Source organism: Pyxicephalus adspersus, chromosome 2 (genome assembly GCF_032062135.1).
Source record: "Pyxicephalus adspersus chromosome 2, UCB_Pads_2.0, whole genome shotgun sequence".
NCBI lineage: Eukaryota > Metazoa > Chordata > Amphibia > Anura > Pyxicephalidae > Pyxicephalus > Pyxicephalus adspersus.
Genome location: NC_092859.1, coordinates 6,827,736 through 6,843,963, shown reverse-complemented (window position 1 = coordinate 6,843,963; position 16,228 = coordinate 6,827,736). Strand labels below are relative to the sequence as shown.

The following is a 16,228-nucleotide window of genomic DNA, read 5'->3' as shown; positions in this document are numbered from 1 at the left end:
GTGGTCCCTCAAAGACCTATAAAATTGTTTCAATTGTTGTAAAAAGGTGAAGAAACACAGAGCTATACAGTAAGTATGTTTTTGGTTGGAGTGGTCAGCCATGACATATTCCATATTTTCTGCTCTCAATACAAGTGTGCTGTAAGTTACCTGCAACAATCAGCCTTGTAAATTGATTGCTTCCCAGTTTTCTTTGTGTGGTAGAGACAACACAGCAATAACTTCCATGATCAAATATGCAAACATTATGAATACGCAGTGACAAATCACGGATTAAATTGATCAGAGAGTACCGGCCATGTTGAAGTTCGAGTATGACCATATGCTTACATAAGTCATGTCATGTCATGTCATAAGATGTCTTTGGAGTAATAACATGGAATGGTGATCTCTTCCTTTGACACAGCTATCATTTCATCCAGCTGAGTGATATATTCTGTATCTAAACAAAAAACTTTCTTTAGAGGGGGTGAGTAGAGAAAAAAAATAGTGTAAAGGAACAGGGAGGAAAGGAAAGGAATAGGTAAAATAAAAAGGAAAGGAAAAGTAAAAGGAAAGGAAAAAGAAAAGGAAAAGGGAAGGAAAAAAGAAAGGACAAGAAAATGGCAAGAAAAAAGTAAAAAAAAAGTAAAGGAAAAATGGAAAGGAAATTAATTGAAAGAAAAGGAAAAGAAAAAAAGGCATGGAAAGGAAAAAAGCAGGGAAAGCAAAACTAGAATGAAAAAAAGAAAGGCAAAAGAAAAGGAAAAGGTAAAAGAAAAAGGAAAGGAAAAGGTAAAAGAACGAGGAAAGAAAAAGAGATAGGAAAGAAAAAAGAAAAGTAAATTAAAGAAAAAGAAAATAGAAAGGAAGGTAAAAAGGAAACTACCAAAAGACAAGAAAATGGACTACCAAACCAGACTGCAGTACTTTAACACTGAACTCACTGCCAAGCAAAATTATTTCTCCGCTGTCATTTCCTCTCAAGCTTCAAACCCAACCAGTCTATTCTCAACAATTCACAATTGACTCCCTCCTAAACCCCACACCTGCCCACCCCCCCCAAAACTGCCTTCTCTACCCAAGACAATGCCACCTACTTAAAAGATAAAATACTCACCCCTTCCACCTGTAAATCATCATCATTATTGACTTTTATAGGCGAATGCACATGGTACTAGCACTTACCTAGAAAACTGATGATTATAAAGATTCTTCCATACATGGTGTGACATCTGGGTGGTAGAAGATGTGTTATGACTGATGTATCATCTTCTGCATGCCTTTGTTTTAAAGAAAGAGCAAGTGAGTAAAGGATAAGTGTAAAAAATAGCAGATTTTTTTTTAAATGTATTGTGTAGATATAGAGGAAAGAAAAAGGTTTAAGGCTCAGAGTTTTAGTGCAAAAAGTCAAGTGTGTATTTTGTAGATAATACATACAACAGTGGTACAAAGTAATTTTTTCCACCATATATCCAATTGCCTGTTACCGTCTCAGGGTTTGGATATTTGTCCTAGACATAATTTCCCTAAACATCAGACAATATATTGTTGAAAACAAAAAGAGGACCTGTAGCCGTAACACAATTCCTGACGCGTTTCGCCAATTATAGGCTTCTTCAGGGGTATGTGGTTGCAGAGATTGTATGATTTCTATGTTGCACAAACACAAAATATATAGCATCAAAAGTTGCATATCATACAGCAATGTTTAAATTCTATTGGATTATTTGTAAAGATATTTGACAACTGATATTAGTTTACATGTTACTAGATTGAATATATTATACATTGGTAACAAACATTGAGGATTAGAAAGAATAATATTATTGACATTTTAGTACAAAATATGTTATTTTTTTTTCTAATGATCTTTACCATATTAGGACTAATTGTGAAATAGGTGTCAAAAAAGCTTTCATATCTGATGTTTTAATTAAACAATGTTATTATAGATTTGGTTATGTCAATAATATTCCAAGGAATAAAGTGATGGTATTACTTACATTTAGTTGAACTGCGGTCTAGATAAAGGAGTACTAGAAGCAGTATTCAAGCTGCATGCTAATAAAAATAATGTAGTGCATAATACATGGTCAGTAATAAGGTCTGTCTATAAAGGTAAGGAGTTGAATAGTAATATATTTGAATATTGTTGGCGGTACCTACCGATATGTTCAAGTCCACAAGAAAAAAGTCTCTTTTCTTAGTGGATTTGATCGCATAGTGATATTGATATACATGATCTTACATTTTGAATACCATGGATAGGGGTTTAGATTAAGGTAATAAGAACCTCATCTAAAAATAAATAAAACATAGTCGGAATAATTCCTAAAGCTGAAAACAGGATCTCAATTGAGATCTGCCTGATTACCAGGTAGGTATTTGGCTGCTCTCCCAAAAGGTGTATTTTTCGGGAGGAAGCAGAAAATATATAGATGTAGCCAGTTGATACAGCCAGGAGGGCTGATAATGTTTGTGGTCAAACGGTAAATCCGTGCAGCCAGGGGGGCTTAGGAGGGCAGATTTTTTTTTTAAAGCAATATGTTGTTAAAGATGACAACATCAATGGATAATGACTAACGTAGATTTGATTCATGAACGCCTATTAGTTTTTTGCAGAAAGATACATTTTACATGCTTGGGATCTTGTTTGTCCTGTCTGATATAAGTTCTGTATCAAAAAGCATAACCCAGTAAAGGATAAAAAAGCCTCCAATATGCCATAGAAATATAATGGTTGCCTATATAACTGATTTCAGTCCTTCGGTCTGTGGACCCGCGTTTTACAAGAGTCCAAGGCTGATCTAGAGGATAATAATAACACCCTCTAAACCTCATTCTTACCTTTCTTGTTATGAAAAAGTGAAATAAAATAAAACTTATGTAAAGCTATAGACACATGAAGTCTTTGTTTACAGAGCATGGGTCCTTCTTCGGGGGTGGGTAATGAGTAACGTGGATACCTACTACTGGCTGCCCAATGGCAAGGTCCTCTCTGCATCCAGGATAGGCTTGATATCATACAGAAGGCTACCAGGGATCATCAGGCCAATGCTTCATACAGACCCAAGCCATTTGATTCAACTGAAATTAGACCTAAAAAGGTTATTTAACCATAATAATAAAAAAACCCTTTAATACAATTTGCCCAAAAGCTGATTAAAATTGAATCTTGGTAAAAAGTTTGTTAATTGAATCTAAACAGATCTGACCCTATTTAACCATCTCTAGTGTCTGGTGGCTGAAATGATATTGGAGGGACTGTTTGTGTATTGTTCCTACAGTAATTCTAATTAATTTCTAGATGGGGCTTGATATGTACATTGCTACCTTTAATTTGGCTTTTAGATCTCCACTAAGGGAACTGTCATTTTGTGTCACAGATCCCTGCATGACCGGGATTTGTTCCCTCCCTTAGCGTCACTCACCTTGCATTCTCCTGCTGCCAGCACCAACTCTGCTCAGGTATCCCAGTCCCTGCTTACTTCCTATTCCAAGTCACATGACTCCCTGTCAGTTGCCCCTTTGCCATATTCTCTATATGGACCATTTGTATATTTGGCTGCTTGCCGTGGGTTTAGTAATGTGAGTTTATGTCATGAAATGCAACAAGTGAATTAAATTTCACAGACATTGAATCTTTTATTTGAAGCCATTAAATCAGCAAGGCAGGAACCCAACCAGTGTTACAGAAGAGTTTATCATTATTACCCTAATTATTTATCTCAGCGTGTTTTTCTTTCAAACGCTTCTTTGCATTAGGTTTAGAGATGATGGGGATGTTTGTCCTTGACACTCTACAATAATTATTAAAGTGATGACTTTATGATAATTTAAAAATTGAACTGGCATTTAAAAATGGCTAAGTTACATTGTTTATGGTTACTTATCTCCCATCAAGGCCTCCACATCAAGTGTAAAATATAGGGAAATTGAGCAGTGGTACTCCTAAGTTAATTTTCTATGAGTGGTGGCTAATAAAGAGTGGTGGTTTTAGACTTCTAGTTGGCTGCTCTGACGTCTAAGGTTCCTCTCTATGGTGACCATGAAGTTGTGATCAAAGTGCCACACTATAATATTTTGTAAAAGTCCAGTTTATTTTTTAGATACTATCATTTAATTACATATGTCATAGAAGTTCAGCAATCGACCTTCATCAGGGTTTTTGTATTGAGGGATCAAATCCTGTAAAAACTTCTAAAACTTCTGTCCTAGTTAGCAGACCATGAGAAGGGACTACTAATGTATTGGCACCTACATCTTCTTCATCCTCAATCTCTCCAGTTTCTGTAATCTTCCTTCCCACTTCATCGGTGCCAACCTCATGGACTTCATCTGGTTGCTGAAAAAATGTAATGTTATAAAGAAGACCTTTCAGCAATAACTTTACTTTATCAACCATTCTTCTTCGTCTTCTTCTTTCTCCATTCAGTTACATATTTGCTAAGACCCGTATACTTCTTATTTATTATATTGCTTTCCCCCATACACTTATTTTCCTTCAGCAATGTACCTTCAGAAGCTCACAGCTTCCATTCATATCATGGATGTCAACAAACCGCAAGTAAAGGAAGATGTCTCATCTACATCGATTTAAGCTTGTGATACCTCATCACTTGCTGACCTTTCATCTGAGATGAGTGTCCCAGGAGACTGAAGGCACATCAGTCCTGCCTAGGAGAGGAATAGGAACTAAGGCAATGGTCAACTATTTACGTGTAATGAAACATAAACTCTGTAACTGATGGCGATGGCCAAACCTACAAAATCTGGTGGAAGGTCCAGCTTAAACTACAGTGGTTCCTCGGTGTAAGTCCGCTTTGGAATAAGTCCAACTTGGTATAAGTCCTGTTTGGACACGAAAAACTTTGCTTGGTATACAACCTTTGTGCTGGAACTTGTATGGGTCAAAACGAGTCATAACACCGCGCGCTAGCTTTATTTACCTCTCTCGAGACAAAGCCACGACTGCCCATGAGCATCAGTACGCCAGTTGCTACCAATCACTGATCAACCCGCGCTATAACTCTCTGTGAATTACATCCCTTCTCAGCACCATTCTAGTAGGCACTTGACTCTTCTTAGCAAGGTAAAGGGAGGTTAAATTTTAATTTATTTCATCTAATTACTTTTGTATTTATGTATTTTGATATAAGGCAGTGTTTAAAATATTCTTTACAACCCCATCAATGTATAATATGCCAAAAACAATAGGTTTTTGTTTCATGGGAACGGATTAATCATTTTCCTTTTATTTCTTATGGGAAAAATTGGTTTGGTATAAGTCCAAGGATCTGGAATGGATTAAGGACTTATACCATGGTACCACTTTATTTCTAAACCCATGAACAAGTATGTAATGTGATGCAGCTCAGTGATCCTATGTCATCACCTGTCATTTATAGACATGTATCTCGTCCTTCACAGGTGCTCACCTTTGTGCTTATATCATAGTATTGAACTTCATCACTTGTCCCGCCACCTGGAGATCAGGAAAGAATATCATTAAACATCTTCATTAGCAGGTTTACGGAATTCTTAATAAACTTTCCATTATTAATTATATATTTTAGTATTCTGGAGAACTAAATATAATAAAACCAGATGGACATTCAATTTTAATACAGGTGCATGAAAAGCTCTGCAAACATTATAGATCATTCTCTTTAGAATGTAGCCACCGCCTGAACAGGAATGACTGCCAGCATGCTACAGAGAATGACTTTTGCTCTTTGTGGGGAAGTAGTGCTCTCTCTCTACGGCTGTGTTTCTCAACAAGGCTTTCATGGAACCCTAGGATTCCTCCAAAGGATGCTAGTGATTCCTTGAGCAATGAGCAGTTTATGTACCTCAGGTCAGTTTAAGTGACACCAATGATCTTTTTGTCTATCTTTAAGGTTGAACTTATTCCCAATGGCCAGCGATGTAAGAGGAATTCTTCCCACTGACCACCACACTAATGTACTGTGATCTGTGGATATAGTAAATATAGCTGGGGTAACCTGAAGACCTGAATGTTATTTCAAGGTTTCCACATTTTAAAAAGGTGGAAAAACACTGCTCTACAGTATCCCAACAAGCCTCTTGTTGATTCAGGTCCATAGTTCTACAACAAACATCTTCTTCTTCCTCCTGATTGCGGAGTTATAGGTCTGTCTCAGCAAGGTGTGTGTTGGATCTCTTCAGAAAGACTACTGCTTCCACAAACGAGACAATATTTTTTTATGGCGAAGCAATGGTCTCTATTAGGAATTGTTCTCTGATTGTCCACATTTTAATTTACTAATTCACCATTTCAGTGCCTATATATGAATACCTACTCTAGACCAGTGTTCCTCAACCAGGGTCCCTCCAGAGGTTGCTTGGGGTTCCTTTGGCAATGAGCAATTTATGGCTCTCATGTCAGTTTAGGTGACAACAGTGATCATTTTGGCTATCTGAACCCCTCTTGGGGTGGGGTTCTGAAGAGAGAAAAAGTACAACAGAAGCTGTTAGCCTTTGTGCTTTCTCTCTGAAATGAAATCCCTGTAAGGACCTATCTGCAGCATGGAATGTGGTAGAGCCACTGTTCTGATTCCTATTATACATGTAAAATGTATGAGTCCTATGCATCTAAAAAACTTAATGATTTTTATGCATATAACATTTCAGTTTGAACCACTAAGCTTTATGAACATTTTTTTCCCTACAAAGCAGCTATTGAGCTGATGAAGATGTGAAATACAGATCAGAGCACCACTATCTGGATTAAAACTAGAATGTAGAAGGTCCGTGTTATATTTTAGATCCAACTGATAAAAATAGAAAAAATAAAAAAAGAGGAAAATATATTTTTCAAATGTAATATTTTTGACCTGGTCATAATAAAAATACAATATATATTCAAAAGCAATATTTGTCTTTTTTAGGAAACATTTGTAACAGTTATGTACCTTTACCTGGAGTTTGAACGGTGTTCATCTGCTGTTCAGAGCTACATCAAAAAAAAACTCTATTAGACCTGGTACAGAGCAAAAAGTTTTCCCAAAAAAATCTCAACACACAATCGAGACAGCCAGCATAGCAAACATTATAATAAACTTAAAAACCTCATTCTGTGTAGAAGGGTTGGGAAAGCAATAATCCCCTATCCCCCCAAAAAAAAGGTTTGGGCTGCAAAAGTTACTTTCAGGCTATGAGTTGTAACCCATATTTCTCTGTTTTCACCAATATATGTCTTTAGTCTTTGAAGTTGAATGATGTACATTGTGAATGCAGGGTTTCGGGATTTCTATCTGAACAGACAGGTCAACACAGTGTCCTTTATTAAAAAGATGAAAAAGACCATCCACAGCCAGGAGAACCAAAAAGAATCCAGTGCCTTCTAAGCTAAGCACAATGAAAGTGGCATACAATTCTGCCTGATGTGTCCCCTGGGAGATATTTAGTGTAGGGGTGAAGGCCAGACTTGGGGTTTCTGCTAAATACTGGTACCATCATTTATTAACTTTAGTGGGCTTGCTAAAATTTTAACTCTGTTTGCACAATTTCAGTACAACTTAGAAGCCCCAAAAAAAACTCCACTGGGGTCACCCATTTACTCCATTTACCCACCATTTTTACTCATCATCATTCCTGTCTGCTGGATGAGAGTTGGCTCCATCCACTGCTGTGGATCAAAGCTTCTGATCAGTGTTTATAAACACTATTGAGTAATGCTATTTAGAGATACAAAGTAACATTATAGTTATTTTGTAACTACTATGTTTCTGTACCGTAGCAACTTTTGTTCAAATACAAGAGGTGTGTTTTTATACCTAAGTACTGATTTGTTTTGTGTATTTGTTCCAGATCTACGCAGTAATCTAATGTGAAACTTTGTGCAGGAGCTCCCTCCTGTATTTCTGTTCCCCTGATGACTTCTTTACAGGTTTGATGGGCACCAGTGCTGGTGTTATGTCTCCACCTGTATCTATGTGTGGTTATTCACACTTGCATTATGTATTGCGGCTATGTATTCTGGCTGTCTTTATGCACATGTCCCAGTGTTGGCTGGTGGCAACTTGTTTTCAGTGATTACTATTTAAGACATAATTGTACATTTAAGTCAAATATAGTGAGACCAATATATAAATTGTGAAAGTTAAAAACCAAAGAAAATCTGTAAAGATCACACTTACATATGTTTTTTCCTTTTGCAGATAACACCTACAGGAAATACACAGGCAATAATTTGTAAACAAGTCATTTATGTGTTCAGCCCCCACCACATAATATCTATTTGTGATCATGGCCCAGTACAATGTCTCCAGAAAAACAATGAATGTGTACCTAAACTCAGAGTTTTCACTTAAAAAGGTAAAGAACCCTTTTAGGTAAAGTAAAAAAATTCAGTTTTTTTAGGTGCAACAACATTTAAAAAAATAATGTGCAGCACCGCCCCTAATTGTAGATCGCCTTGGTAGTCAAGAATGAATAAGAGTGCAAAGCCTCCCGGGATACCTAGGTCACGCATCCGGGGTGACTCTTGGACGCTCCTTCTGCGCATGCCCGAGTTACTCGGGCATGCACAGAGGAAGCCTTTTTTGTGCACAGAGAAAAATTTGCCAATCTTATGCATGTGCAGTGAGATCTGAAATGTTTTTTCTTCCAGGTGGGAGATCGGGTGACATAAGATGAAAAAGAAGAAGACAAGATGGCAGTGCCCAGAGCACCAGCTCCAGAACGGATGCCAGGATGACGAAGGACCTAAAGCAGGACACGCCCAGAAGGATAGGACAGCCCTGCAGGATCGGGCGGCCCAGCGGGATTGAAGGTAAGTGTATTTTTTTTTTTTTTTGCAGTTTTGAGTTTAGTTCCAATTTAGGTAACATTATTCATTGACCAGCTTATGGCATTCAAAAAACACCCCATTGTATCCATGTTGACCTGGAAACTTAGCACAGTGGTGGTAGGAAATTCATAATGAGCCTGTGATGGGGATCTTCATAATGGGCACAGCTGGTGTACAGACCAAATAACTCAGTGCAGGGCTAGTAGTAACCCCTCATTATGAGTACAGTAGATATCCAGACCTGGGAACACAGATATTCCAAAATGGATAAGACCCACAGGGTTTTCTCTCCAATATCTACTATTAAAAAATGAAGACTAAGGACTACTTAAAACCATTGCAATGGGTTATCACATGGGAAATTATTTGCACTGTGTTAAGGCAGCCTATTTATTTGAACGGGTTGTTCAATGCACTAAACGCACCAAAAACAAATGTTGTGTGATGGAGCAAACAACCACATTTAGTATTGGGTACTCCATGGTTGGTTTGGTTACTTGGTGAAGGCTTGTTTCAGCAATATACCCATCAACTTGAAAATAAAGTAATAATTGTCTTACTCACCTGTTACCTTTAACATGATCAAAATCAATATAAAAATAATTAGGATAATAACCGAGGTGATGATAATAATGATTATTATTGGCAATTCATTCTGAGCACTTGGCACTGTGCTGTTTGGCAATCTAGTTGGCTGCTCCCCTTGGGTGGAATTTTCTAAAAAAGTAAAATGGAACCAAATGTTAAATCATAATAGAAAATACATATAGGAGCTTAGCAAGCCTACAATACAATTTATGGAAAAATGAACATACAATAACAGAAACATGACATCAAATGTTGCAATGTGTGTAAGATTGAACTTGAGCTGTTGAGCTCTGTTTACAGTTTTTTATTAACCAGCAGGACACGTAAGGCCCATTTTTCCTGTTGAAAAGCAGGCTGTTCGCCTCTCCCAGTCATTGCGTTTAACTACCATACTGTCAACCACACACGACAATCTTTAGAGGTGACCAGAAGTGACCAAAGATTGATTTAAGCTGTACACTCAACTTCTGCAGCAAATTTCTCCTCCCACATAAAAGTTCCAGAACTACAGCCTCTAAAAAAAGGGTCTTCAGCATTCAACAATTCTAGAAGTATGGGATCTGTGTGCACCCCTTCATTCTTGGTGGTACCTTCTGATGACCCCTTATATAACTAAAGGGCTCAAGAGGTGGGATTTGGAGGAACTCCACACTGCAAGGGGGAATATGGACATCCAACGCTTCAGAAGTTCCCTGAAGCTAAAGTGTTGTAATAGAGGGGGATAGGAGAAACAATTTGCTGGAGTAGTGCGTATTATGGCTTTGAAATTATTTTGATACTTTTTTTTATTAAACTAATTCTGGTTCATAGTTATAACGTAGATTGATAAATAAATAGGGACATCTAGTAGACATGAACTGACAACAAATTGCTGGATCACTCAGGTTCTCCCATGATAATCTTCTCCAGTCTTGAAGAGATTTACTAAATTGACCCCAGTGTGTGTAGGGAAAAAGATCTTGGGAGATGTTGTTTGGGGGTGGATGGTATGCCTAGGGCCACGTGGATTAATAGAAGTTGGTCATTTTGGCAAAGGTGAATAAAGAAGAAAACAATTCCACTTTCATGGAACCCTGGGGTTCTGCCAGAGATTGTTAGGGGTTCCTTGATCAATGGGTAATTTGTGCTTCTTGGGTCAGATTACGTGATACCTATAATCCTTTTGGCTATCTATAAGGATGACATTCTTCCCAATGGCCAGCAAAATAAGAGACATTCTGCCCTCTGACCACCACACTAATATACTGTGAGCTGTGGATATAGTTAATATGGAAGGGGTTCCTTGAAGACCTGAAAGTTATTTCAAGGGTTCCTCCATGGTAAAGAGGTCAAGAAACTCTATGTTAGACCTCCTCTTGCACATTACCTTCCACAATCAGTCTGGTTTCTCCTCCATACACAATCTTATCTTCATATTCATTGTCACCTGCACACAGTTTAAGCACCACAAAGCAGTGAAATGTGGTGTTGTCCTCAGTCTGGACCCGTTTTATATGAAGGTTTGCTGTACCGGTAATTAAAGTTCTTTTACTGTAACTGGAATGAGTTATTTCCTGGTAGGGATGGTAGGCGTATGGTCCAGTTACATTGCCCAATCTCCAGTATACATTGACCCTCACAACATCACGTTCTTTAGATGGGTCTGGTAGGATGTAGAAGCAGTTCAAGGTAACTGGCATTCCTTCTTGGGCTGTGACCTTCTGAGACTCGTTAGTGAAGATAGATTGCTTGTCTAAAATATAAGGAAGTAGTCAAATTCTATTTAATCATTACATGGAATTCCAATTCACTGTAACAATATGACCTCCCATACATACTAGGGCTACTGTCCAAAGCAAATATGGCTGGGATTTCCTGTAAAGAGTATTCTGGAGCTGCCATATTTTATTATTTTAAATGGTCAGATGTGATTACAACCTATACCCTCATTGCCTACGCAGTTATGAGAGGCAGATTTTAATTAAAGTTACTAACAGTTTGAAAATAGCCAGGCCTGTCTGTGAAATTATATTTACTAACTATTTCAGTGGCTTCATGTTTAAAATCTTTGCTATGTTGTTGACCTCACTTTGAATTTGTGAATATCTATGTCCCCTGTTGTTCACTGTGGTTTCTCCCACAAGCCATATAGATCTTTACAGCACAGGAGAAACCATTGCGAGCATCGGGGGAACTGATATTCATCAACCCCAAAAATCAGATTCAGTGGCTGGTGATGAGCAAAACTTTAGAGGTTTCTGGAAAATTTATAGCACTTCTTTTTAAAAGTGGGCTATTTAATTTCAGCTACTATACTGGTCTTGTTTTTTTCGGATATAAAGTATATTGAACTTTTTTAGAAGGCGAATAATGGATTTTTGTAATGCAACAAAAGTAACCAAAAACTTTTTTATACAGGAATAAAAAAAAAAATATAAAGATAAAAGGGAACCAAAATAAGTAGCTGAATAGGAAAAATATAGGGTAAATTCTGAGTCCGATGAAAGACCTTGGGCCCTAGAGCAATGGGGAAGGGTATCTATAAAAAATGCATAGCTTTCATGGTATACTGGCATTTATTGGCGGGCCAACCAAAAGGCACAAAGAACTAATTTTGGAGGCATATCACATGGCCCACCAAGATTTCTTTTGTTGGTTCTTGTGGTTCTTGTGGGCCAGTCTGATCCTGGATATATTTAATAAAAAAAAAACTGCATGGCAACTTGTTTGATGAATGCGGAGTTTTTGAATTAAACAACAATAAGTCAGAGGGTATTTATAAGTTATAGGGAGTTGCACAAATGGTTCTGACCAAGTGTTCTTGAGTTAAATGTCAACATTGCAGTTGGATGAAGCAACAAAATCAAATGTTCATTTAATTGTAAATTAAAACATATTTAGGGAGAATATTGCAGCATGGAATGATTGTATCATGAGATTAGTAACCTAAAATTGTAGCAGGATCAGTAAACATAAAAAAATGTCAAATGACGTTGAGCAAATGTTCTTTGAAGTTCAAGGAATCCCAGGATCAAGAAGAACCATATGCAATTTTGCTCTTAAAAAATCACATTACATGGGAATTTGACCCTAACAGGGTGCAGAGAAGGGCAACTAAACTAATAAAAGGAATGGAGGAGCTCAGCTATGAGGGGAGATTAGCTGAACTGAATCTATTCTCCCTTGAGAAGAGACGCATAAATTTATAAATTGTCCATGTGAAGAACTTCCCGAGGAAGAAAAGAAGTTTAATCTCTGACAGACTATCAGGGGCTGTGAAAATGAGGAATCAGCCCCCTTTAGGAAGTAGTTTTAGAAAGTTTTATAGATTTCTTTAATAGAAAGCTGGATGCATTTCTAGAAGCACAGAATATAACTGGGAATTAAAGTTATAAAGAAATAACACAAGAGACTGTTGATCCGGGGAACATCTGCTTGCCCCACTGGATCAGGAAGACATTTTTTCCCCTGTTGAAGCAAATTGTACCAGGGTTTAAAAAGTTTTTTCTACCTTTCATCAACTATGTCCATAGAGTTTTATCTGGGATATATTTATTTCGCTAATGGCTGAACCTATTGGACTTTTCACCCTAACTAACCACATAATCATATATCAACTCTTTATTGACTATAACTTAATCCATATTGGTCAATATACACCATTGGGCAACTTCAACATTGGCTCCTATTGATAAATATCCTAAATATTTATGTCCCACTTAACAATTACAATGTGTTAAAAATGAACAAAAAATGATTTCAGAGTTTATACCTGTAACAACTAACATTGTGACTTGTTTGCTTATTGCTGGAGATCCACTTATAGTGACTACACAGCAATAACCTTGCTGATCCTCTATATTGGTATTAGCAATGTGCAGTGAGAAATCCTGAGATGAATTGACCAATGAGTACCGGTCACGTTGATGTGTTTTTTCCGATGTGTAGATCACTATCCCATCAGCAGTGTTACATCCGAAATAATTACTCTTCACTTGATACCAGGTAACTTTCTGCACAGAACCTCTGACTTTAGGATAGTTACAAGGGATGACAATGTCTTCATTTGTTACAGCCATCAGTTCATCCAGCTGAGCGATAGATTTTGTGTCTAAACAATGAAAATTGAACAATATTTATATGTAAACCTACCAACACATCTATTATACCGGTTTGGTGTCGATATGACCTATACATAGCATATACACATTTTTTTCTCCTTTCAAGTTACAGTATTAACTTCCTGATAAGTGAATTTCCTGAAAAGCCGAGAGAATAGGTTGCCAACTTCACAGGTTATAGGAAGCTATAAATTAGGTGACACACATGTATTGAGTATTTGTGATAAAAAAGTTGGTTCAAATTGTATTCTTTCGATATTTAATAAAGTAATAAAATTGTTTTTGTATATCCATAGTGTTGTTATGTCTAAAACATTCCACATACTTCCTTTATCATATTCAAATCCTTTATAAGACAATGTTAAGAAGACTCCAGAATTTTGTATTGTGGTTGGGTACAAAGGCCTGCTGAGTTTTTTTTTAACTAGTGGGTCCACCAGCTTTACCAAGACAAGAAGGCAATGTTCTGAAAGAGTATTTGCCTCTTCTTTAGAAAGAACAGGTCTGTACCCTACCAATCCCATTGGGGTCATTGGGGTCTTTTACAATCTAGGAATCAAAGCTGGTTTTAGGAAGTTTATCTAGTTAATAGTTAGTTGAACTTGGGCAAATTTGCTCATCCCTAAACCCTACTAACTAATCTTGTAGTTATATCCCTTACTGACATATAAAAACAAGATCTTGTAATACGCCATTGGTAGCTGACCTCTAAATGAAACTAATTGACAATACCAAGCCAACTTGCTGATGCTTCTGGATTACCTAAATTATTTGTTCACTATGAATTGCAGTATGATTTTTATATTGTAAGTTAGTTAATCAATATTTTATTATGTTGTTTGATGTGGTAATATAATGGAGGATATCTTTTATGTTATAGACCACTAGATGATGTTTCTACTGATGAAGCAATATATGCGAAACACATAGAGGAACATGTCATGTATGGATTATGAATAAGTTGTAATAGAAGAAGTGCTTTATTTACGAACATGTATTATAAAGAAGTTTTTTTTGATATGTGCCTTTAAAGTTTCATAATGGTTGCTTTAAAACTGTTCTGGAATTAGGGATGTGGCACTGACTTTATGTTTTAAATAAATATATACATACCTGAGAATTGCAGATGGGTCCCAAACTGAGTTTTCCAAAACGTTTTACTATTTTGTTTGTTGAATATCTCACAGCAGAATATTGCTCCATCTGATGGTTCCAGTTTTGTGATTTCAATATATTGTGTTCTGTTCCTGTTAGGATCCTTTCTTGTAAGATACCGCTCACCATATATCTTTGTGGTTTTTACATCAAGGGAAGATATTTCATTCCTATCAAATTGACATGATGGATCATTTCCTTTCAACCAACGAACTGCTATTTGTGAGTCGTCACCCAGTTGCTTTGGGTCGGAATATGAACAAGGTATAATAACAGAACCCCCAGACTGCACAATGCGAGTCTTCACCTGATAAACACATGACTTGGAAGAGACTGCAATGCCTGCAAATTAAAAGAAGGGCATAATTAAACATATTATTTATAAATATAATATTTAATTATTTTAAGTATTTAAAAGTAAGTTTTCACCCTCTCGTGATGAATATAACTAATATCTCCTGCCAGAAATTATTACATAATTATAATTAGTCTACTAATGGAACTTTTTTGAACAAAAACTCCAAAATAAGTAGTATTAGACCGGTAGATAATTTCTAACCTTAACGCAAAACTTTCATTTGAAAAAAAAAGAAAAAAAAACACTTACCTTTACTTTCAAAGAGCTCTCAATCCATCTGATTAAATTCAGTTCCATACCGCTCTGGATTTCTTCTTTTTTCCCATGAGGGGATCCAGTGGGTGCCACTTTTCTTTTCCATCCTCCGTCTTCTTCTTTCATCTACTTATGTCACCCAATGTTGCACTGTGGCACTGCAGGAACCAGATCGGGTGACGTTGCTTCTAAAAATGTAAAAAAAGCGCCAATCTCACTGTGCATGCATGAGATCACCACTCTTTTATTTCTTTATTCCTGGAAAGCTGCTTCTGCCCATGCCCGATATTGAGCATGAGCAAAAGGAGCATCCCGGAGCCTTCTGGGATAGGTGGCGCATGTATCTCGGGAGGCTCTAGGTTTCCCTTCAATCTGCACTGCTGCGGTGGTAAAAACAGAAGGGGAGGAGTCACACCTATCCTTAAAATGTCATGACAGGTCTACTTTATCAAAGTAAAGATTTACATTAAACAATCATGACACAGATCTGGTCCCAGAAAAGTAAAGTCATGTAGCAAAACAAAACTTCAACAAAACAAAATGACTTGGGGTTCATCCACTCCTATGCACATACTTTTGTGTATGCCGTCATGCCCTTTAAAGCTGCAAAACTGATGCATGGATTTGCATGATATTAACAATAAAACAATAAGAACCTTGCTTTGTTACTTACCTTGAAAGTGAAATAAAAGCAGAATGAAAGCTCTCATGTTTCTTGCTAGTGCAGATTGTAGAGAACGTGTAGTCGGTGGTATATTATTGCATGTTTATGTAAAGAAAAAAAGGAAGTGAGCTGTGAAGGGGAAGGTGAAAAAATATAAAAAAGAAGTTAAAGCAGAACTAAACGTCTTTTCAAAAAACAAATCGCGATAAGGCAACTACTATATTGCAAAATGGACAGGCGTTGTCCCTTCTGCAATAAAATATACTTACCTACCCAATCATAATTTTTAAAAAATACTCATCTGTTCTGGT

At 36.9% G+C, this 16,228-nt stretch overlaps 1 protein-coding gene across 3 annotated transcripts; it reads right to left on the bottom strand.

Annotated features, from left to right (window-relative positions):
- Positions 1-4,243: 4,243 nt before the first annotated feature.
- LOC140322760 (uncharacterized) lies at positions 4,244-16,079 on the bottom strand (the record flags this gene model as incomplete). 3 transcript variants are annotated; one of them, XM_072399348.1, is given in 9 exon segments in its annotated part: positions 4,244-4,327; positions 5,421-5,467; positions 6,918-6,958; positions 8,145-8,172; positions 9,362-9,514; positions 10,752-11,117; positions 13,137-13,475; positions 14,599-14,982; positions 15,927-16,079. In XM_072399348.1, coding segments are annotated over 9 exon segments (1,479 nt in total), but the record flags the coding sequence as incomplete, so codon positions are not given.
- Positions 16,080-16,228: the final 149 nt, after the last annotated feature.